The 24,191-nt window shown below is 48.1% G+C and overlaps 1 protein-coding gene across 1 annotated transcript; it reads left to right on the top strand.

Annotated features, from left to right (window-relative positions):
* Positions 1-1,926: 1,926 nt before the first annotated feature.
* On the top strand, positions 1,927-24,191 carry LOC112946409 (sodium/calcium exchanger 3-like; the record flags this gene model as incomplete). The annotated part of the gene is made up of 6 exons (XM_026038225.1): positions 1,927-2,033; positions 11,544-11,561; positions 21,257-21,381; positions 21,522-21,621; positions 22,787-23,062; positions 23,815-24,191. Coding segments are annotated over 6 exons (1,003 nt in total), but the record flags the coding sequence as incomplete, so codon positions are not given.

Raw genomic sequence — 24,191 nt, 5'->3', positions numbered from 1 at the left:
AAGGTACTGCATATCATTTAGTGCTTGATATTCAGCACAGTAAGGACATGTGCAGTTTGGGGTTTTTTTTTATTCAAAACAAGGTCACTAATGTATGGGCTATGGCACCAAATGAGAGCAGGCTTCATAATCACCTCCACCCTGAGGATTTGGTGGATGACTGGTGACAAGTTAGCAGTGAGGGTTGGTAACTGAGTTTTGAGAGTAAACTTGGAGTTTGTGATTAGCGCTCAGCTCTCCTTGAGCTCAGCAACTCCAGCCCCTTACTGCAGGAGGGCCAGGCAGCACCTCCACAAATGGCCTGGGCTCCTTCAGCTTCTCATGAGAGGCAAAGAAATCATTGTCACCCTCCCCGCGAAGGGAGGAGCTCAAGTCCCCAACCCACAGTATGTATGTGAAAGATTTCCAGATCCCTCGCACTTTGGCACTAAGTGTGTTTGTTGACATACACTCCTTGCAGTGCACCAGTCCTTTTCCCTACGAGGCAAAGGGTCAAACAGTGTGATGCTACTTAGGTCCACAGCACTTCGTATCAGTAAGTTTGATTGTATTTGACAGCCATGAAGATCCACATCATCCCCAAAACTTTGTGAACATGTTAGCACAGCAGCTCACTTGCACAGAAACTGAGACACCTGTGGTAATTTGAAGACTGGGTCTATTTTGCTGAGGCTCTATGATCTCCCATCCTGATTTTTCTTCCTTTCTATACACAGCCAAGACAAATGATAGATACCAAATTCATCAGGGGACTGATCCAGATGTTGAGAATGGGTGGGGAAGGCTGGGGGTGAAATGTGCTTGTGGGTGATAAGCTGATGGATGGGGAAGTCATGCCCTGGTGAGATGGACAATTGGCCTGGTTCTCGGGAGCACTTGTTTTGGGGTAATGGAAATGCACTTTTGTGGAATTGACTTTTGATTAAAAAAAATGCAGTTCCAGCTTGGGGTCAGGGCTTACTGAAAGCCTAGGAGGCTCGAGATAACAAACACATGCCCATTCAGAACGCGTGCGTGTATATGAGCATATAATTATATGTGATCATTGGTGCATATACAGACAATTTTAAATTTAAGAGGGTGTGAGATCATCCCAGAGTGAAAGCACCAATCCATTCCATCACGAGTGAGGGATGTGATTTTTATCAAGCCTTTCAACTGATAAGAAAGCAGGCAAAGTGCAGGTATAATTTTCAGCCTGAGACAATCAGTGCGACACTGGCTGAAAGGGAGACAGCATAATTGGCAAAGCCATCAAGTTGTTTAGACTGTTGTGTTTGTGTGTGCGTAGGAGTGAGAGCCAAGGAACAGTGACCTGTGTTTTAGACATCTATTTTCTGTGAAAGAAACCAGGTCATGGCAAGCTCTTTCACTCTTTTCCTCCAAAATGTTCCTGGAACTCGTAAGAAATTTGACCAAGGAAAGACACAGCGTTTTCTGCCCAGCAAACAGCACTACTCAGTCAGCTGCAGAGACAGGTTTTCCCTTAGGCAGCTGATTAACCAGCCTCACCTATGGCTCGCTTTAACATGAGCTCAAAGCTAAAGGTTGCAGCATCTTCCCATGTGGTCACTCAGGATGTCCTTGAAAAATGGATAGTTCTCAGTATGGAGGTGATCGTTGGTGCCTGTGTGGTGTGTTCTTGTGCGTGTGTTTTATGCATGTGTGCTGGTTTGCAAGGGGACCAGAGCTATCTGGGTTCAACTACATTTTGCACACTGTGTCCTGTCTTCAGACCTTCTGGTTAAGCAGAAGGTAGGACAGTGTCACTGTCAGTAGCAGGCTGTAACCTTTCTCATGTTGAGCTTGTTCCGTGAGTGAGAAAACTTTGACTCTAATGCTCCCGTGCAAATCTTTGCCTTCCTCCACTTCTGCTTCTCTGTTCTCTTCCCCCCTTTATGACACTTATTATTTTTCCATCCGCAGCAAAACAGTTCACATCAAGGTAATTGATGATGAGGAGTATGAAAAAAACAAGAATTTCTTCCTTGAGCTGATGAGCCCACGCATGGTGGATATGAGTTTACAGAAAGGTGTAGTACTGGCCCTGCAGACTAACGTTAACATTCTTCTTTCCTCTTTTCTTTCTTGCCCTTCCTCCTCTTCTCCTTTTCCTCTGATTTCTTTTTGTTTCCAACTGCTCTATCCAAAACACTGCTGTGCGCACACACTTGTGTCACATGGTACCTCTGGAGCATGAGTGGGATGGGAATTGTGTTGGGAGGCCTGGGAAAAGGGACAAGGGACGGAGAGAGAGAAGGAGAGTGCAGTCCCAGTTGTGAATATTTTTGCAGCGGCTCAGAGAGAGACCTTCCATCATTCCCACTGATGGAAGGGACTGAGGCAGCTCAAGCAAGGCTTGTAGCCTCAGGGAGAAGATGCTTGCTAGGAAGATATCCAGCATCCTAGGAGACTGTAGCCCTGTGGGGTGTCCAGAGAGTCCCACATGAGCAAAACTCCAGGAATCAAGGCCTGGCAAAGAAGTAGCCCCTAATAAATTCCCTGAGGACTGGGTAAAGCCTGTGAGCCCTCTAGAGCAGCTCTGGGTATGACAACTCAGGGCAGAGAGCTGACACTCCACCTTTGATTTAGCCCTGTCCATTGCAGGGGTGCTAGACATAGCCTGGAAACCTGGCAGCAGGGAGAAGGAGACAGCCCCGCTCCAGTGTCAAGGCTGTTTTCATTCAAATCTCCGAGGTATTTTAGTACCATTCAGCCTTCCGCGAGCTCCCAGCAAAACTGTCTGCTCTCCCAGAAAGCGGAGTCTCTCGGTCAGGGAACATTCAGGGCAGGGAGAGGAGGCAAACAAAGAGCAGAAGCAATAAGATATGCCATTTTAAAAATGGAAATTAGGAATATCAGCATCCTTTGAAGTTAGCAGAGCTATGGGCTGGCTGCAAAGACCCGACTCGCCCCCGCTGGGGAGCTTGTCTGCGAGTTGGTAGCTCTCTCTCTCTCTTTCTCTCTCTCTCTCCTTCTCAGTCTCCAAACCCAGAGTCCCTACAGATTTATTACTAATTCTGAGAATAACAGAAGCAATTGACCTTTCAGCCAAAATGCATTGGGTACCGTGCAATGGCTCCTGGTGCTTTCCAGTCACCCTTTCTATTACCATGTGACACTGAAAAAAAAAAAAAAATCCAAAACCAAAACGTGCTGCAGAAGTCGCCTCCCACTAACCATCAGCAAGGTCCGACCCCCCTTCCCCTCCCTCTCACCCCCTTGCCAGCCCCATCTCCCCCTAACACCCTCCCCAAAGAGCAGCTGCGACCGATGCGGAGCGAGCAGGCCACCGGCACAGCGCCCGGGCAGCGGGCTGCACGCGAGGAGCGTGGGCTGCTCCTGCTGCTGCTCCTGCTGCTGCTCCTGCTGCTCCGGCGGCAGCAGCGTCTCCTCCGACCGGCCGAGCCGCTCTACACGGTTGTCTCTCTTGTTGTCCCTACAGGAAGACCGTAAGGGTTAAAATAGTAGATGAGGAGGAGTACGAAAGGCAGGAGAATTTCTTCATTGCCCTTGGTGAACCGAAATGGATGGAACGAGGAATATCAGGTGTGAGATCCTTTATGAAAAACAAATGGAAAAAAAAAATCAAGTCTCTAAACCCCGATTCCAAAAATATAACCCTTTTTCTCCTATCTCCCCTCCCTCCTCTTCTCCTTCTGTAGACAGATTGACTTTTCTTCTCTGCCCTCCTGTATTCTCGCTCTCGCCCTGTTTCGGTGTCATCTCTGCCTTTTAGAGCCTAGCTTACTTCTGATCCTCCTTTTGTGCAATGCTTGGGCCTTAGAGGCTGTATTATTTTGGTTGAGTTCCTTTCGTTTGGTTTGTTTTCCTTCTGAGCACATCTTGGCCGTTCTGCCCTCTCCTCCTTCTTTGCCAGGACCTTAGAGAATGTGTTAGAAAAGGAAAGGGCAAAATGCATGGCTGCCTCTTAAGCTCGCCCTGTACACCCTGCTGTCCTTCCCTCTGTCGTTCCTGCCCGGGCATTGCATTGGTGCCATTGGATTTCTCTGAGGTGCAAGGGAAAGCCCACAGGAAAAGAGGGAAGGTGTGAGCTAACTTGTTTTGCTGCTATTTTTAAAAATGGTTGTCAACATCTTTCATCTTAAAAAAAAAAAAAAAAAAAAGTGTCGTAAGTAATTACAGCCTTTCATCCAGAGGATGTGGATTGCTGTTAATGTCCTAGTTTAGAGTTGGATACAGTGAGGTTGAGGATCTCGTAGCTGATCGGGATCATATTGGGAAGAAACCCTGACATTCAGTCACGCCTTGCCTTATATGTTGCTTTGTCCTTGTTGTGTCCTCTTTCTCAGTTGCTGAGTTTTGCCATTGGCTTCATCAGCTTTGGGATGGCCCAGGAGGGACTATATTTAAAAAGAAGCACTTAACGAGAAGGAATGCCACCTTCTGAGTGTCTGGTACACAGTACAGACAGATGGATGTGCCCAAGGGCTTATTTTCACTCCCATATACTGCTGCAGGTGGTGGGAACATCTGGCAGTTGCCTGGATATCACACAACTTTTTCTTGTTGAAATGTCTCATGTCTCTTATTTCACACACACAGCAATATCCTCTAGCCCGTCTTAACTCCCTTGCGCAGCTCTGCAGGACGTTCGGGATAGACAGCGCCGGCATTAGCATGACAGTGTCACATTGCATCCATGGATTTGTTAAGTTTAAAGCCAAAGCGAATTCATAATTTAAAGCCACCAGACACCTTCATGTGGCCTGTAAGCAGTGAGGGATGCTAGGTTTCACTGTGTGTTGAGCACAGGCTCTTGAGTCTGACTTCTAGTAAAGCTCTTGACTTACTAGGCATGACTTCTAGAAGGAAGTTGTCTGGCTTCAGCTTATAGCCACTGGTTCTTCACATGCCTTTCTCTGTTAGGATAAAGAACTGCTCTCAGTCTTTCCCCTGTGTAGATACCTACATGTTATATGTGCTTTTAATCTGTGACTGCCAATATTTCCTTCAGCTCTTGGATCACCCTTGGGTGTCTTCTCTGCACTTCTCTGTCCGCAGGGCTCCCACCTCCATCTCACCAATGCCAAATACAGAAAGAAAATCACCTGCTTGTGACTCACACTCCTGCTTATACTGTCGGCAGTCTAGAGCATCACACTGAAGTTTCTGCCCTGATTCAGGGCTCTGTGAGCCCTGAACCTTTTTATTTTGAATACGCATGCTTTAAGGGTATAGAGGATTGGACTGGTTTTTGTTATGTGCTGCAGTCCATGTCCCTGTATTCGGCAGTCACATCTGATCAAAGAAAAGCACAAATTTGAACAATCTAGATAGTCAGTTAAGATGGCTGGTATTCTTAAAAAAATCCCTTGCGCTGTTTCAAAGGGTACCTATGCTGCTGCTGACTGTTTCACTTTATCTGCTAATGTGCTCAGATAATTCAGAGAGAGATTTGAATAGATGTGAGATGGGTGTCTTGCCAACCCATTCTGTAACAAAAGCGATACTGCCTCAGCAGGGGCATATTAGATACCAAGAGTGCCAGCGAAGAGGGCACTTGCTTCAAGCTAGTTAAGTTGAAATTAAGCAAAAAGAACCCACTTGTCCAGAGAGTGAAGAGTGTTTTCCATCATACTGTCTGTCTCCCAGGTTTCCTGGTTGTTTTGTTTGTTTGTTTGTTTTTTCTCTGTTTCTTAAGGAATTAACCTCTGGATCCTTCCTGTCTCGTCTTTATGTGCAGTGACAGAACAAATCCCGATCGACAGCACTGTGTGCTGGGCTTCAAAACCTCACAGTGCACTGAGCCACCTTTCTGGCCAACCTTTTTCTCCAACACCTTTTTAAAGCATTCCTATGGTGAAACAAGATTTTTCTCCTAGTACAAGACGCTGTCTTTTGAGTTGACTGTTACTCTCGTGGCAGCTTTGGTATCACTTAGCTCACAGCTCAGACCTGGGGTTTTGTTACTCTCAGCCTTGCAGAATTTCAGGGAAATCCAGGCTGTTTCTACTGTCTTCACACATCAGCTTTCACACTTAGTATGCAGTCCTGCTTTACAGGAGCAAAATTTACTCTTCTTTTTTTCTGGAAGAAGTCAAGTCTTCTGCTGAACTTGTGGTTAGCCTTAGTGTTGATAAAGCCAGAATGACAAGTGAGGCTACTGTGGAAGATTTTGTCTGATAGCAGGTAATGGTGAAAATCGGGTTTGGAAAATTATGTTTCATGAGGGTAATTGGGAGCCTCCTCCTGAGAATTCAGCCAGTGGCACAGCAGTAGGAGATTCAGCCTCAGGGATGATGCATGAATGCTGATGTTGGAGCGCTGCACTTTGTAAAACATCCTTCTTGCAAAATAATGCTAAACTTTTGCAACATCCTTCTTGCAAAATTTTACTTCAGAAACTGTATCCTCCTGCAAGATGTGACTTTCCTGGAAGGGGGAATACAGAGGCCCCATGGCCTCGATTAAATAGGTGGTATGACCTGTGTTGGGGACATTTTGTCTGAAGTCCCCTCACCCTCCCAGCACAGAGTCACCTGCTACAGACAAGTCTCTCGACACATCCCTGTTCAATCGTGTGTCAACACAGCTTACAGAAAAGCTGCCTGTCCCAGCGGGATGATGTGGCTGGGATTCACAGAGAGATTAAACTGCAAAGAAAGATGGGTTCCTCGTTTGGATTGATCAAACCGCATTATCTAATTCAAAATATTGATGAAGACGATGTAGCTTGGTACAAGAGTCCATGCCCTCATAAGATAAGCCGCATCAGTATGTAAGAGCACACATGGCTGCAGTTTCTGAAGTATGAGTAGATTCAGAGAATCTTCTTCTCCTATCAGCTGTAAAAGGGAATATCAAAGGAATCTTATATTTCTGTTATCTTCTTCCCTGTTGATAAAAGCCATTTGCGTGCGGCACTGTGATAAAGCTGAACGGTATGGGCTCTCTTGATGGGGAGAATGGACCTGGTTCTGTTCCTCCAAAGCCTGTAAGAGCTTTGCTGTTGCCTTCAATAGTAATAGGATTTGGGCTAATAATGCAAAACCTCAGGCTTGTTTAGCCTATGAAAAGAAACAGTCCTGCAGCTCTGCCCAGGCCTTCAGAGAAACTATTTGTTCACCTCAGCTTGGTGTGGAGTCGGAGTCTTGCATCTCAAAGATGAATGGCCCCTATCCCTGCAGGGAGCTGAGCTCCTAACAATGTGTTAGGACCCCCCTGGCTAATCTCCTGGATTTGCAGAAGCAGAACCCGCCCTGGGCTGGGCACTGGGCTCAGTGCTAGCTGGCTGTGTGGGTCACTTCTGGAGTGCTGCCAGCCACCACAGCCAAGCAGCTTCTTTGCCTAGCGTGTTTGGTGCTGGCACAGAGGTCTGTATTAGAGACCTCTGCAGTGTGGAGGAAGCCTTTAGAGATGCAAGAAGTAATAGCCTAAAACCATTCATCATTCATCCCTCAGTTTGCTTGGTTACTGAGCTCCTTTGGGTGTGCATGGGACCTGGGCAGTGTGTTAATGTCACATTAATCAAGAAAGAGTCCGGAATAAAGAATGTAGCATGTTCAGATCCCTCTGTGAGATATGCTGCAGAAAAAGGTATTCCACTGTTTAAAATGAGGCTGGGATGCCCTTTTACACCAGCATTTCTTTTGCAGCAGAATTTGACCCCTTATCTTGTAGGAAACATGCAGAATATTTTTTTTTTATTGGTCATTGTCTGTTAAGTTGAGGTCTAAATTGTAGGATTTCAGAGGTGTCAGGGAGGCAGAGCTTATACATAAAATGTTGGCTTTGCCTAATTAAAAAAGAAAAAAAACAGGCCTGCAGAGCAGAGAGATCCCAATGAAGGAGTAACAGAGATCCAGAATTTAAGCTGGGATGCAGCCAAATACATTATCATGGAGCAGCTCAAGGAAGGCAGCTTCTGTACAGGGGAGAGCGTCTGCATCTGGGAAGCACCCGCATGTGAAGGGCTATTTTGTCCCAGCTCCACCTGGCTACAAAGCAGCAACTTCCCCCTGTGCTGCCCAGAATCCCCCCAGCCATCGCCTCTTCCCCTGCACAGAGCCCTGACGCCCAGGCTCATCCCAGGAAAGCATCCCTGGGAAGCTCCTGCTTCCTTCTGTGTTAATCAAGGACAAGCCAGGCAGGATTTGGCGTTTTGCACATGACCACATTCAGTGTTTCATGCTAGCAGACTAATTTGTGCAAGGTGATGGCTTCATTAATATGCAGGGCCAGGCTGAGGTAGGGAACCTTCATGTATTACATCCCTCCTCTGGGTACTGGCAGCAGCACTGGAAGTCACGCTGAGCTCGTGTGCCTTTCTCTGCGTATCCCTCCTCTGTGTTGCTTCCTTTTAGCACTGAAAATGCCCACTGCCTTCTCTTTGTATCGAAGAGAAGGCTTCGCGTCCCCGGAGGATTGAGTGAAGAGCAGAGTGAGTGTCGCTTGCCTTGTCTGCAGGTGCATGTATTTGTCTGCACTCACTCTAGGCAAGGTTTAGGTAAGGGATACATGGATTTGCTATTCTGGATTTGAATGCTGAGCTAATTTTAGCAGCTCCCTATGACAATATGCTTGTCGAGCCTCTGAGACTACTGGAGATGCCAATAGCAATGAGGCCGTGCTGCAGAGCTGAGGTGAGCTGACTTGGCCACTCAACAGCAGCAGGAATGGAGGAGAGGACATGCCCGGGAGACAGAACGAGGAAACCTGGGCTGCGGACAGGAGAGGGAAGCCTGCAGGATGGGAACAGCACAGGGACTGTCGTGAGGGGCCAGCGCAGGTACAGCATCCCCACATGGGTTGTCAGGAAACATTACAGGTCAGGACTAAGGGCATATTAGCAGATGCATGTGAAGGAAGGAAGCTTTAGTCCGTGAAATCATTTTCTTGCTTGCATGCACAGCATTCACTCAGAAATATAAAGATAAAATAATCCCTTGGCTTTCTGCATGCCGTATTCGTGATGTTTCATTCATAGCTTTATAGGCTTCTTCAAATATTCATGTATCATAGCATAAGTGAAAGGGAGAAAAATACTTCTTTTGCAGGCTCAAAAGGAAATGGAGAAAAAATAAACTCAAATCCCAAAGCTATAGAATAACAGTTTTAAAATACATGAGGAACGAGTGATTTTTTTTTTTTTTTTAATAACCACTGTAGCTTAGGGGCCCGTATATTTCATTATATTAAATTTGAGCATTGAATCGACACATGGTACTAATGGTTGTAATTGCAAAAAATACAGATTAAATTTTCCCACATGGTCTGGAGGACCAGAAGACTGTGGGAGAGCCAGGAGGCTGCAAGGAAGCGTGGAGCTGTGACAGGAGGGTGAGTGAGATTAGTGCTAGGAGGAGCTGTGCCTCATCTGGAACTCAGTAGCAAAGCTGTGTGAGGGCAGAGCAAAGACCCTGTTGCTTCTCTTGGCTCTGCAGCCATGCTGCTTGCTGGAGGATTTCTTCATGACTCTATTCCCCAAAGATTCTTGGCTCTCAAAAGGATTGACCAAAACATTAGCGATGCTCAGCAGGTGACCTCTTCATCTTCCCTTCAATCTCCTTTCCCAGCACCCAGGCCTGGCGCGTGTGGATAAGTGTGTTCCTCTGACTGCCCTCATTATGAAGTGATCATTAGATTGATTAAGACAGTTTCCAGGTGCTAATAGAGATGCAGTGAGTTCAGAGGCTTGTTGCTTGTTTGTAGCCTTCCTCTTGCCAAATATACATGCGCATTCATATATGTTGACGCAGAAGGGCACTGAACTGCTGCCAGGCTCCATAGCGTCTCAGGGCTGATGTGCAGGACCACGGGCATTTTCTTTGCCGTGCTGGATTGTGTGGCTGATCTTGACCAATCTGACCCTCTTTTCAGTCTAAATGAAGAGCAATGCCCAGGAGTGTTACCCAGCAGAGCGCAGAAGAGACAGTGAGCCAGGACTCAGGATTACTTTCCTTGAGCCTGCCTCTGATGGGCCGTGGGACCTTTGAGGAGCTGCCTAGGAAATCACTTTCAAACCTGCACGGATAAAATCAGGTACCTCTGTAAAAGTGGCTGCTTCTCAGAGGCCTGCACTGCAAGCCTTGGTAAATTCGCACTTCTGGAATCCAGCCCGCTTCTGAGTTTGCAAAATGTTCCCTTTAGCCCCTCTATGCTTGTTTCACCATCTGTCAGATGGGGATGTTAATACTGACTCAGTCTTTGTACAGAGTTTGGAGCTTCTGAGAGTAAAATTGCATGATAATAAGTGTTAGTAATTACAGTACCATCCTAGCACGCAAGCACGTCTTGAGAGACCAGTTTGCTGTCTGAAGGACAGGTAAAAGTCAGAGCTAAGGCATAGACCTGCTGCTCAGCCCCTCTCAAAGGAGGTTTGATTTTTTCTTTTTTTCCTGTTTGATACCTTATGCAGACTCCATTATGATTAGTCTGACACTTGGACAAAGGACGTGACTTTTGAGGGATATCACCTAAGAGGAATCCAGCAGGATGCTTCTTTGTGATGTTTTGGGGAGTGGGGAAATCGAGGCAGGAAAGAGTCATGAAACCACCATCCGAGGCTATGCCTTTGTGAAACATCAGAGTAAGGTTATTCCTTACACGGATCTTCTCCCCCTTCTTCTTCCACCCCAACTTGCATTCTGATCTCACAGGAGCATGTAGTTACATTTACTGTGTAAATCATAGAATCATAGAATGCTTAAGGTTGGAAGGGACCTCAGAGGTTATCTAGTCCAACCAATGCAGTTGCATCCTTCCATGATGGCATTGCACAGCGAATGCCCATGAAATACTGCCAGGCAGACATGCAGCTGGGAGCCGAGAGACCCATGAAGACTCGAAGCTTTACGCCTGCCTGTACTCCAGCTTGGCATCCACCATCTCTGGGAAGGATACCTGTGAGGTGCAGGGGTAGACCCAGGCAAGTCAGGGCATCTCTGGGGAGCCCTGGGAATGGCTCATGGCAGCATGACCTCCTGTTCTGCTTCATGATGCTCTTGAGGCCAGCACCCACTTTATAAACACATGAGGTTCTCGATGTGCTCGCCACCACCTGGCGCCTTCCTCTGTTTTTAGCCCCACGAGTGATTAGCAACACTGCATCGGTTTGCCAAGATCCCCCTGGTTTTGTCAAGCCTTCCGTCTGCCTCCACGAACTCCTGCCTGTGGCAGGGACACCTCCAATGCCTTTGGGTCAGGTTGGGACATGTCAGGCCCTGATGGCAAGCGTGACTGTCTCCCCACACTTTCCCTCCCTTCCCTGCTACTCCCCTCCCACATCCCATCCCTCTGCCTTTGCTCATGGGGGCAGGGGGATACTTTGGGGACCCAGAGCCCCATTGCTCATCTCTTCTCTCCAGCCTCATCTCCATCTTGCTGCTACTGGGCCTGCTCACCAACCTGCACCTGGCATGTGGCTACAGAGAGCTCGCACACTGCATTAAGCCACATTCATTGCTCATTGAAAGTTGCCATCTGCCAAACAGCTTTCACAGCTCTTCCCAATGGGATATTAACTTTTTCCTTGTTTTCTGCTTTCTTCCTGTCTTTCTTTTGTTCTTCTTTCTCCACAGCTCTACTGCTCACTCAAGGTAAGACTGCTTTTCTCCTTTCCTCTCTCTGCTTTGACTCTGTTTTCATCTTCTTCAGTCAGGTCCTATGTGTTTCTGTTTGCTCTGTTGCAGTATTGAGGGACAATCCCTGCTCACAGTATTAATGTCTAGCAGGAACTATGTAAGAACAATGTATTAAAACACATCAAAGTGATTGATAATGTAAAAACTTTTCATTACGTTCTAGAATTTTGCCACAGTTTTAGGAAATAACCTAACTAGGATTGCAAAGCAGAACATGTAGTTTGGGGTAATTGGGGCGTAATCCCTTTACAATCTCTCTTCAGGCAGCTCTGATTGCCCCAGAGCACCCAGGAGCTGCAAATTTTGCAGGAGATGGTGGCACCAGTCACCTCAGGAGGGTGGTGCTGGGACCAGCATGGGGTGCTCCAGGAATCCCTCCTGGGGCATGGACGTGATGTTACCTGCATCAGGTGACATCAGGGGTGTTTTTTTTTAATCCACTTAAATATTTTTTACACCCTTTCCATCAGAGGGGCAAGGGCACACCAAAATGTGCCTGACATGAGGGCAGGATTCTGAGGATGTGGTGAAAATCAACACAGTTTCTCTCCTCACCATCAGCACTGGCTCAACACTCTTTATTTGCTTTCCATGTGGCAGGATTTTACATTTATTAATACTGAATTCTCCTTCATTGCCTGAAATCCCCATTATTCTGGTCCCTCTTGATCACATTGCAGTATGATTTATGCTCCCTGTATTTTTCTTATTCCTCCGGTTCCAGATACAATTACAGTTGAATTTGCACTAAAGAAACATTTGTCAAAAGATAAGGCCCAGCACGCAGGGCACAGAGAGGAGCTTGAGTGTGGCAGGTTTGTAAACAGAGCTGAAAAATAAAGTAACAAGTGTAGAAGTTCTGGGTCCTACATTGGGCTGCTGAGGAGGCAGCCACGCTCCTTTGGGTCTAAAGTTTACTGCAAGTCTTTGCTCTATGTGAAATTAAGGTACTGGACGTGTATGTTCATGTGCCTGAGCTGTGCTGCAGATCAAAGGAACGACTTATCTATTGGGTAAGCCTTAGTTTCCCCTGCTTTTATGGAGAATGCTAAATCTGCTGTCCAGAGGATGGCTTGAGCCCATAATATATTGTGCTAATTAGGAAATTGCTAGTGACAGGCAGAAATCCCAGGTTCCCCAAATATCAGCCTGGGGTATTTATGGAAAACTCCTCTGACCACTTTAGACGTTTTTCTTTGTTGCTTCTTCAGGTCCACGAGGACTGAAATTAAGTCGAGCACAGCCTCTTCACAGTAATTTCATTGCTTTAATTCAGTAGCTGCCTAATTTGATCAGAACCTCAGCAACCAAATAATTGGTATTAGAATAATATAATTTTGCCTCTCTGTTGTGATCCAAACTGATTGCTACTGGCAGGTATTATTGGATAATGTGGTCACCAGCTATAGAAAGTCCCTTTCAGATTTTTTTTTTTTTTTTTTTTTTTTGAAGAGGAAGAAAGGGCCGTATTTCTGCCTGTGAGGAAAGGGGAAGGTCCCTGAGGTGCATGTCCTCTGCTACTGCTTTGCCAGGCTGGATAGAGTGTCCCGCCTGCCCAGGAGCGTGTGTTGGGCCTGCAGTTTGGGCCTGCAGAGCTCAGGCTGGATGCTCTATTAAAGCCAGCAGGCAGCCCGGACATGAGCAGGGCCGAGCGTGCCATCCCACCACCGAAACACATGTTGGAGTGTCACTCAGCAGCGATCATGGCTAATAAGCGGAGATGGAAGTGACGTTCTCATTTAGTCTGTGTCATGTTAGATTTAGATTACACGGAAATGCAGGAATCTTTGTTAAAAAAAGCTGCATTATTGAACATTTCAGTGGAATCCCTTCATCCCTTCCTCCTGGAAGCATCTCAGGCAACCTCTTCTTGGTCCCGTTGGCTGCTTCTCTCAGACCTGGCTCTGCACCTTTGCTCCGTTCCTGAGCCACCTTGGGAGTTTTTGTGGAGGCCTCCAGTTTCTCCAGTGTGTCGGGACAGCGGCGTGCACATGCAGCTCCACACACACATCTGCCACATAGCCCCTAGAAACAAGTGGCCCTTACCACCCTGGTTTCTTCTCTCTGCCACCCGTGATGCAGAGCGTGGCCTTGTGGCTTTTGCCCTGGGTCTGGCGCCTCGGCAGTCTGTGGGCAGCTGCAAAACAGCCCCAGCTCAAGCTGCCAAACCATCCCCTTCACAGGAACCCTGGCTTCACTGCAGGCATATAGATAGACCCTGGCTAAAACCCACCTCTTGTCTAAGCAGCCATTTCTTTGGAGCAAGAATGCCCATCAACTGCCCTGCTGGGGACACTTAGGTCAATAATAATCTTGAGACAGAGCAGAAATTTATGCACATTTTCTAATGTGTTTTGGCTGTACATTAACCTTCCCCTCATGAGTGCGTAGAGTTTCCCAGTTGGTGTTAAGGACACTGTGGCATGTATGCTGGATGTATCACACCACAAAAATAGCTTTCCGCGCTAAGCAAGCAGATTCCTCCCTGTTTAGAAAGCAGCACAAAGTGCTGGTGCTTGTGGGGGTGCATGTGTTTCATTAAAGGGCATATCAATATGCTAACCTCAAAAGCTGGAGCGTCTTTTAGCCAGCAGTCTTCCCCAGTTGTGACTGATGGATTGACAGCCCTCTGGAGAGAGAGACTCATTCATGCTCGATGTTTACTTTGTTTAGCTGGGATTATATTTTATTGAGCTGCAACAGAAATCCCACTTTAATTGTCGTTTTAATTTCTTCCTAGCAGCGCAGTCCCCAGAAGGGGTGACCTTCATGCAGATATAGGCCCACTCCAGAAATGGATAGCTCAGGGGGTAGGAAATGGCCTCCGTAGCAGACTTGCATGAATACATTGCTGGGTTTAATCCAATTTATTCAGCAAGTGACAGAGAATACAAACTGGTCTGTGTCTGTTTGCTAATCATGCAGCATTTCTTAGGTGATAGGTATCTACCTTTCTAGCAGTATTATGGGGCCTTCCCGTTGTCTGCTTCAGCACAAAAGGTATGGTGGCCAGATTACCCCTGCAGAAATGATCTTTATCTAACTTTGATTTACGATGTGTCAGGGGGGCCACAGGCAATGTCCAGTTCCCATTTGGTTTCACCTGACCTGAAGGCTTTGGAGCTAGCAAGCACCTTGCAGGAGCAATACATCATGTGTGAGCACTGCTCTGTTTTGCCTTCGCTGGAGGAAATACCAAAAAAAAAAAAAAAAAAAAAAAAAAAAAGGACCTCCTTACAGTAGTTTGATCTCCCCAAAAACACATCATGTGTAGCTTTGAAAGCATTTTGCAAATAGCAGTGAATTAAGTCTCAGGATGCTCATTCTGAGGAAGCTGAAGAACGAGCAAGAAAGGCAGATGACCAAGGTAGCCGAGCCTGTCCATGGCAGAGGTGCGTCAGGGAGGTGCTAACCCTCCTTTCCCTGCCCTACCTTGCCTGTCTGAATCAACTCGGAGTGGGGCAGAATCACTCAGAATCCGAGCACAGAGTGACTTAACCAGAAACCTCTGGTCACTTCCCGCAAAGAAGTGTTGGGCCTAGCACCATGCTCATGTGAAACGTGGCCATTGCTGCAGCCTGTCTCATTTCTCCCATCCAACCTTTGATTCTCTCAGACCTGGTCTTCCCCGCTGCTTGCAGCAGCTCCTCCACCATCAGTGAGCAACCTGGGGTGAGACATAGAACATATTTACACAGTACGTGGAGCAGCAGGCCCTGCTTGCCTAGCCTTAGCAAACGGTGCTGCTGTGGCCAATGCCAGCGCACAATTCCAATGCCTGGAAGGGTGTTGGGGACTTCTCCTTGCCCACCTTTCCCTTTCTGGCAAGGAGGTGCAGGCAGCCGGGAGGCCCTGGCGGGCTCCCTTTCTTGCCTGATGCATCCAGACCTTATCAGGCTTAATTGGGGTTGACAGCTGGAAGTCCAGGGTGCAATCTGCATTGAAAGGTAGGTAGTGATGCTGATATAAACAGAAATCAGGGCTAGTTAATAATTAAGCTGCAGTTTGGCAGCACTCACCTTGACAGACGTGACCTTCCAAATTAAAACTCTGTCTTCTCTTCCCTCCTGCTTTTCACTTATTTATCACAGCTCATGACAGTCTTTTTTGATGCCTAACACACTTGGATGGATGTGGGTAGGACAGAGCAGAGGTACCCTGCAGATACTCTGTGCTTCCTGGAGGGCCCCCAATAGCCCCCCATCTTTGCACACACTTTCCCCCAAGTTCAGGACCCTCCAGTGAGAGCAGTGCATGCCAGCCAGAGCGTGCCCCACAACTGCTGCACCGTCCTGCAGCTGTGAGTGCAAGCTGAGCCTGCCGGCTGAAGGGCTTCGCTGAAAGGCAGGAGCTGTCAGCTTACATCTCAAATTGATGAGGCCAACCCAAAGCCCAGTGTTTTCCTGGGTTCTCTACCTTGTACGTGGTTATACAGGACATATGTTTCTGGGCCCTTGTCTCGCTTTTCAGGCCTTTTAGGAGATTTTGGTGTTAAGGACAGCTGATTTGTGATCTCTGAAGAGCTGCTGATGAGAGACACCTCTGACTTCTCCCAGGCCTCAGGGGTCAGCACTGAGAGCAGTGCAGAAGATTCTGGCCTTTCCTGGCCTCGCTGGCCCAAGAATGTGCCACAGCAATGCCATTCTGTAGCAAAGAGAGATGTAGCTGAATGAATGAGGAAACCAGGGGCAGAAGCAAGAGGTCCTTTCTCTCTAAGGGGATCCCATGTAGGGGGCTACAGAGCCAGACTCCTTTTTAGTGGGTTTCTCCCTACTCCAATGTCACCTGCCTGTGCAAGTGGGGCAGATCGTGACATACCCACTTATCACCAGAGAGTGTGAGGTTAGGGAAACCCCACACTCATCTGTTGGGGCCCTACACACAGCCTCTGTACTTAAACTCCCGTGGGAACAGAGCGTGCGGCATATAGGCCTAATGCAGGGAGAGGCCAGCAGTGCATGTATGGGTGAGGTTGGCACTAATTCATGTAACGTGTGCTGTTCGTGTTCAGTTTCCCTATGTAGTAAGTGGGAAAAGAGAGCAGATTTGTGCAGCTACTTTATATTGCTCTTTGGAAGGGCTTAGTCCTTTACCTTAGTTGTATGGGGAGTGCAGGTTTGGGGCAACAGACATGTTAGCTGGACCTCTAAGGTCATAGCTTGTCCTGATTGCCACAAATGCCACTGACTTATCTTCAGAGGAGAATCAGCAGGCTGGCACGCAGCATCTGTGTATCACTTGCATGAATACATCGAGTAAGCTATGGCACAAAATTGATATGTGACTCATTAAACTATGTTTGTTTCTTAATTTAGGACATAAACTCAGTGAAAATGCAAGGATAGATAAAATGCTTTCAGATTCGCCTTTAAAGTGTGTTAGGTTTCTGTGCTTTGCTTGGAAGGTTCTTTCCTGTTGCACATTTACAAATGTAACCAACTTTATCAATAATTAACTCTTTCATTTACTATTTTTAAGCTTCTTCTGTTAGCGTTGCTGTGAGACACCCTTCTGAGCTCACCACCATCAGAACGGACAGGCAGGACTTGCAGATATGTTGCCTATACCCGTTCTCTTGCAGCTGGTTTGCAGCTAAAAGTTGACAGACTTAGCCTGGGAGTAGCAGTCCCTCAGCGGCCCCCATAGGGCATCCTAGATATACATACATTCTTGGGCAAACTCGGCGCTCCAGTTCCCCATGCCTGATGACAGAGGTTCCTGCATTATTAATGTCGTAGTGGGCTTGCTGTCAGCAGGACTCCATCACTGCTCAGCTTGTCTCGCCAGTGTATGCGGCGCGGGGCCCAAAGGTGCCTCTGGTGGCACATCTTCAGCTAGCCAGGTGCCCTCTGAAACAGCCCAAGTCCCACAGCCTTTTGGTGTGCTGGTAGGTACAAACAGGTACAAGCTTGCCAGGAGTCAGGGCAGCTCTCCAGGTGGCCCCTCTGTTAGTGCTGTCATGGTCATCCCACCTCCTACCACTGTGTCCAACCAAGACAGCCAGAGCCCTGTTTCATTCCTGGGTATGCAAGTGTTGGTGGCTTTACTGTCATCCAAGGGCTGCCTGGAATATTTGCTGTTTTCATCAAATCAGTAGCTGATCCATGAGTGGCTTGAGGAGGCAACAAAGTGACCTGCCAGCAGCTGAAGACCTTGCTGCTGGTGAGTGACACCGAGATATTCTGCTGCAGTCTGTCTGGCAATCTCAGGCACACAGTCAGAAGAAGCTGGGCAAACTCTTGTGCTTCAGAGTTGAGTTTCAGATCTCACTTTGACCTGCTTGCCACAGGTGTAGAAAAAAAGCATGAATTTGGTAAGGTCTGAGCTAAATCCTTGCTGCTTACTATGGGAAGCAAAATATATTCTGTAATGCATATACTTGCTGAAGCATGGGAAGATTGGGCTTTTCTAGATGGATAGTATTTGAGTGAGTCCCTGCATTTTCTTACCATGTCAAAGACAAGTCACTTAAAGCTATGCAGGGACTGAGATTTTGGTTTAGGGCATCTTCTGGATTTATACAGACCAGGAAATTCAGTCTTGTAGTCTCCTTTTCCTAGGATTTTCCTCTGATCCCAGACTTTTGGTTTCTGCACAGTGCAACAGCATTTAGTGGGCAGGAGCCCAAGAACGTGTGCTGCCAGCTGTGAGCTGCAGTTTTCTGGTGCATTTGCTTCTCAGTGAAGGTTGTAGGAAACCAGATTGTCCCTATGTTTGGGTTTTGCAACCTTGTTGGGACGACTGCTGTGCTTTTCCCACAGCTCAGTGCTGTCAGCACGTGTCAGCGTGCTCTTGAGTGGTCTGCCAAACTGGACCACTGCAGAGCTCTGTGCACCTCAGCACCTTAGCTTCAGGGTATGGTAGATCCCAAATAGGAGCAAGTGATATATGGGGTAGTGCTGGGGGGCTAGTGTATAAGCACCTGCATTCTTCACAATGTGCACCCCTTGTGATCTTCCAGGTATAGACTGACCTAGACTAGACCTTCCAGATCTCAGTCTTGGAAAAGGAGATTTCATCTAAATCCCTGCTTAAGTGGATATGAGTAACTGGGATCTTGTTCTTGATGTTCATCAGTTTATGCCTCCAAATATAGCACCATGCAGCACATTTTGTTCCAGGTTCACTCCCGTTTCTCCCTTCTTCAGCTTAGCCGTCTCTTCCCCTGGGGTCGCCCGGCCTTTGCCTGCAGTTGTCCTCCACATCTCTCGTATTCTGCATTGCCTCTTTGCTGCCATCCTTTTCTCCAGGCGCCGCTGTTCCTCTGTCAGCCTTTGTAAACTTTGGGGGATTCCCAGGTGCAGAGTACATTGTGTTTGGGCTAGGCTGTGATGATTTTGATTAAATTCATTGATTTTAAATGATGGATGTAGTTGTTTCTGCTTCTGTGATGTGTTATAGTAATGTCACCTGCCATAGGAGTTCTTATACATTTTATAAACTCTGCAGGTCTTACAAGGTTTACAGTCTTTGTAATCAATCTAGCAGGGTTGATGAGGAAAGGCAGAGTTTATAAATAGACTCCTTGCAGAGTTTGCACTTTCTGTGTGATTTCTGTGTGGAGTAAGAGGTAGGCTGGAGTCCACATAGGATTGATGAACCCTGCAGCAATCCAGCGATACCTAATAACATCTGAGGCATTACCTGTGGTGTTGGCAAACTCTGCAGGAAGCCTTGGGCAACATGACTCACTGCTCAGGCAGAATAAGATGCTGTTTGTTTGTGCTGCCTCCCCCTTTCTGCAGAGCTACCATGCGTGCTGCAGTTAGGTAGCCCACACTGGCCAGCACAAGGAAGTTAAGGAAAACTCATCTTCATTCTTTCCAGAAAACCTGGCACAGGTATTAATTGACTCATATCTTCATTCCCTGCATATTTTTCTTAGTAAGCACAAAGATCTTGATATTGCCATCATTATTATAGATCTTGATATTAATCACCATTAATAAAAGAGGAGAGTCCTCACTGGTTCACAGCTGCCCCACCACAGGGATGGATCTGTGTCCCAGCAGGCACTGCCAATACATCCTCCTTGCAGCAGCATCCCAAATATTAGAAAAGGAGTAGTGGTGGTACCCACAGCCTACATGCTGCCAGACCTGTGGCCTTCCTCTTGCACAGGACTCGTCCATGTCAGTGACCAGTGGCACAATCTGCAGCAGCAAGTCACTTGTTGCCTCTGTAGGCCACCATGGTCACCTACTGACTGCCTGGTGGCAGGCAGCTTGGACTGGGTGGTATCATCCAAGTAGTGACTTCTCAGCCTTATACTAGCTCTGTGAATCTTATCCACCTGGGCAAATACCTATTGCTGAAGCATTTCTGTCTACTTTAAGTCCTTCCTTTTCTGATTTGCTGGCACTGACCCTGAAGGCACTCTTGGTTTCTCTGCTGGTGCCTCCACCCACTGAGAGATTTCTCATTTGTCCCAGCAAGAACAACTCTCTGAAGACAAATCCACCACCGCCTATTTGCTATCCTCAAGCTAAATGCAAAATTAGGAACAAAGATGCTTCAACCAGTTCCCTCTCGAGTCCTGCTATGTGTGATCACTGACTTGCTGTTTTGCCTGGACGTTAGCAGTGGCCTTTCCACCAAGAACAAGGTGTCCCTTGCTGTGTGGGGTCAGGATGCTTTCCTAAAGCACCCAGCCCTCAAAACATATTCACTCTTCAGACATCTGGCTCTGAAATGTGCAGAATATCTGCAGATGAGATACTTCTCTCTTCAAACTTGTCTTCCTGTGCTTTGAGCTCTCTTCTTTAGGCGGGTGTTGAGTTTATTGGATTTTAGAGAGCACATTTCTCATAATCTTCACAGCCTTATACACACACCCACAGCTTTGTGGAACCTGTATGTGGGGAGTCAGTCCAGGAGAGCATTTGAACATCAGTAAATGCATTTGCTCTTGAGATCTGATATTTATGTTCTTCTGAAACATTCGTGTTCCTGGGTGATGATGCAAAACCAAAGGGGGAGTCAGAGAAAAAAAAAAGGAATACAAAGGTAACATGTCCAGCCTTCATTTGCAGAACACTCTTGGAGTGTTGTTCTCACCCCCACCCCCTTGGCACCTGGGTGAGGAGACATTAAACATCCAACAATGTGAGGGCAAAAACCCACTTGGCCCCTGGCTTATTTCTTCCTGCTCATTTTTTCCCAAGTGTAGGAGCCTTGCAGGAATTGCAGTGTGGCAAAAAAGTAGTTACTGTGCAGAGAGAAGGAATAAAGTGTGCGTGTGTGTATATGTCTATATGTATACATAAAGACATATATACACATAAACACATATGCACACAGATATGTGTGATTGTGACTGTGGATGTATATCTGAGAGTTAAATAACCCAGAGCACTAATGGTGATTTTCTAATGAAAGGGAAAGTCCATTTGAAACCATAAGATGTTTTCTTTTTTAATCAAAATGATATCTTCTTATATTCTTGGTGTTTAACTAATATGCAGAAATCTTTGTCCTGTATTTTCTGTAGTCTGCTGCTCCCCCCCTCCCCCCAGTCACCCAAAGCTCTGTGTGAACTTAGCAGATTGGGAGGGGGCTGCACAAGGGCTGTCCAGGGGAGCCCCTCTGTGGTGTTTCCCCGGATCTCGAGAGGTGTTCCCTGCCACTTAGTGCTCACCTTGCTTTCGCAGAAGTGGCCGACAGGAAGCTCACGGTCGAAGAGGAGGAAGCCAAGAGGATTGCAGAGATGGGCAAGCCCATACTTGGCGAGCATCCCAAACTAGAAGTCATCATTGAGGAGTCCTATGAGTTCAAGGTCAGTAGTTGCCCCAGGTGTCCTCCAAGAAAGGAAAGGAAGAGGCCTCCAGTGGACACACTTGTGAGATCAGTCTTGACTGCTATTACTTGGTGTTTGAAAAACTAGTTTAATCTTCTGCATCTTTGTTCTCACAACAGAGCACCGTGGACAAGCTGATCAAGAAGACAAACTTGGCTCTGGTTGTAGGGACACATTCCTGGAGGGACCAGTTCATGGAGGCCATTACTGTCAGTGCAGGTGAGGGGGCGATGAGCAGTGTGCTGACCTCAACAGCAACTTCAGAAGCTTGCACAGATGGGGATTGCATCTGTCTGCACTCAGGAGCCACCTGAGACAGCATCTGCCTGGTCGGTGATGTCCAGCTGTTGCATGTGAGCTGGTCATCAGCTAAATCAGTCCAAGGAGCTCATTAGCTCCAAATACGCTGGCCTTTTACAAATAGGAGAGCTCAAGTGGAAAAATCATTCCCTGAAGGCCAGTTTTTAGACACATTGCTTGTACAGGCTTTGCTCCTTCTGCTTTAGTGATCTAATAACTAGTGCAGACCACAGAGTCCCATCCTCAGTCATGGAGCTGCAAGTTGGTGTGCCTGATGTTGCACTATTAATATAAATAATATAAATATTAATACAAATAATATAAAATATCTCCTGCTCCTGGAAGTCGTCCAGCCTGCCCCAGCCTTGCGGGGAGTCCTGCTGGGGCTCAGGTGCTGAGTCCTGGCACTCAGCAGGGATGGCAGAGGAAAGGCCTGGAGATCTGCGGGCTGCTGTCCAGGCAGTCTGGGAAAGCCCATGGCTTCCAAAGCTCTTCCTCACAACTGGCATTTAAGGGATAACCATCTCCATGGGGCTGCACAGCTGGTCCTTATACCTCATACAGCTGTGGGCTCTTGCTGAGGCCTGGCTGTTGATCAGCGCATGCCCTGGAGTCAGGATCTGGAGACACTCTGGTTTTCCTGATTACAGTCATGGCACTCAATTCTATAACCTTCCACAGTTTCCCAAAATTCACTTACCTGTGTGACTTTATGATGCTAATCGACACTGAGTTGCACAGATTAATTATATAGTACCTAACTGCCTCTGGTGTTTTTAACCTTTTAAGCAGACCTGCCTTTTGATTCCAGGTTCTTGCGTTTTCTTGTCCCAGGTATGGGACCCTGGGCTTCGGCTGCCCGGGTCCTGCTGTGCCCGGGTAGGTCCTGGTGGGCGGCCGTGATGCAGGAGGGGTGAGAGGCCATGGTCTGGGGAGGTTTGTGACCATGGTCCCCGCCAGGCAGCAGATACTCGTGCTGGGCATCACCTGATAATGTGGCCGAGCATCAGCTGAGGCGTAGGATGGGTGGCCTCTCAGGAGCCTGGTTGTGAGAGCCCATCGTCTCCTTCTGCTTTGCTTGCAGCGGGCGATGAAGATGAGGATGAGTCTGGCGAGGAGCGCCTGCCGTCCTGCTTCGACTACGTGATGCACTTCCTGACGGTCTTCTGGAAGGTGCTGTTTGCCTGCGTGCCCCCCACGGAGTACTGCAATGGCTGGGCCTGCTTCGTCGTCTCCATCCTCATCATCGGCATGCTCACCGCCGTCATCGGAGACCTCGCCTCCCACTTTGGCTGCACCATCGGCCTCAAGGACTCAGTCACCGCCGTTGTGTTCGTCGCCTTCGGCACCTCTGTTCCAGGTGAGGAGGCCATGGGCCAAAGCACAGGGCTAGGAGGAGAGTTGCCTTCCCCATACTGTGCAGGACCCCCTGGCAATGGGGCCTTGGGCTTGCCTGAGCCTCCACACAGGCCAATGAGCTGAGCAGAGCCTGAGCCTGGGCTCCTCATTCCTCCTGCCTCCCAGACAGTTGAGTCCCATTACCTGGGATGTGGGTTAGGCTGGGAAGTGATACCCTGTTTGTGGGCAAGGTCTGCTCGCTGCTGCCTCCAAGCAGTCATCCCTGCTCATGTCACCAAGGATGGGGTGGTCAGTGACAGGACAAGGGGCAGTGTGTGTAAGTAAGTTGAAACACAGGAAGTTCCGTCTCTGTATGAGGAAGAACTTCTTTACTGTGAGGGTGCCAGAGCCCTGGCACAGGCTGCCCAGGGAGGCTGTGGAGTCTCCTTCTCTGGAGGTCTTCAAACCCGCCTGGATGCCGCCCTGTGCCCCGTGCTCTGGGTGTCCCTGCTGGAGCAGGGTGGGTTGGAATAGATGATCTCTAGAGGTCCCTTCCAAGCTCAACCAGTCTGTGATTCTGTGAGGAGATGAGCCGCTGAGGCGCGTGTTGATGGTGGTGAGAGCTGGGAGGGCATGGCTAGAACGGGAATCTCATGCAGAGAGGGGCTCGGAGCAAGAGCTGGCCAACCAGCACTTGCCCACTGGTGAAGGTGGTACAAACTGTGGGCTCAGGGCCATTCCTCAAGCTAACCATTTTCCTCTCCCCCTCGCTAGACACTTTTGCCAGCAAAGCCGCCGCCATCCAGGACGTGTACGCGGACGCCTCCATCGGCAACGTCACCGGCAGCAACGCCGTCAACGTCTTCCTGGGCATCGGGCTGGCGTGGTCGGTGGCAGCCATCTACTGGGCCTCGCAGGGCCAGGAGTTCCAGGTGTCGGCGGGCACGCTGGCCTTCTCCGTCACCCTCTTCACCATCTTCGCGTTCATCTGCATCAGCGTGCTGCTCTACCGCCGGCGGCCGCACCTGGGCGGCGAGCTGGGCGGCCCGCGCGGCTGCAAGGTGGCCACGACGCTGCTCTTCGTCAGCCTCTGGCTCCTCTACATCCTCTTCGCCACGCTGGAGGCCTACTGCTACATCAAGGGGTTTTAG

The sequence above is a fragment of the Nothoprocta perdicaria genome, unplaced genomic scaffold, assembly GCF_003342845.1.
Source record: "Nothoprocta perdicaria isolate Ctin4 unplaced genomic scaffold, notPer1 scaffold_204, whole genome shotgun sequence".
NCBI classification, from domain to species: Eukaryota; Metazoa; Chordata; class Aves; order Tinamiformes; family Tinamidae; genus Nothoprocta; species Nothoprocta perdicaria.
The sequence above is the reverse complement of the archived record's forward strand: the minus strand, read 5'-3'. Positions and strand labels throughout refer to the sequence as shown.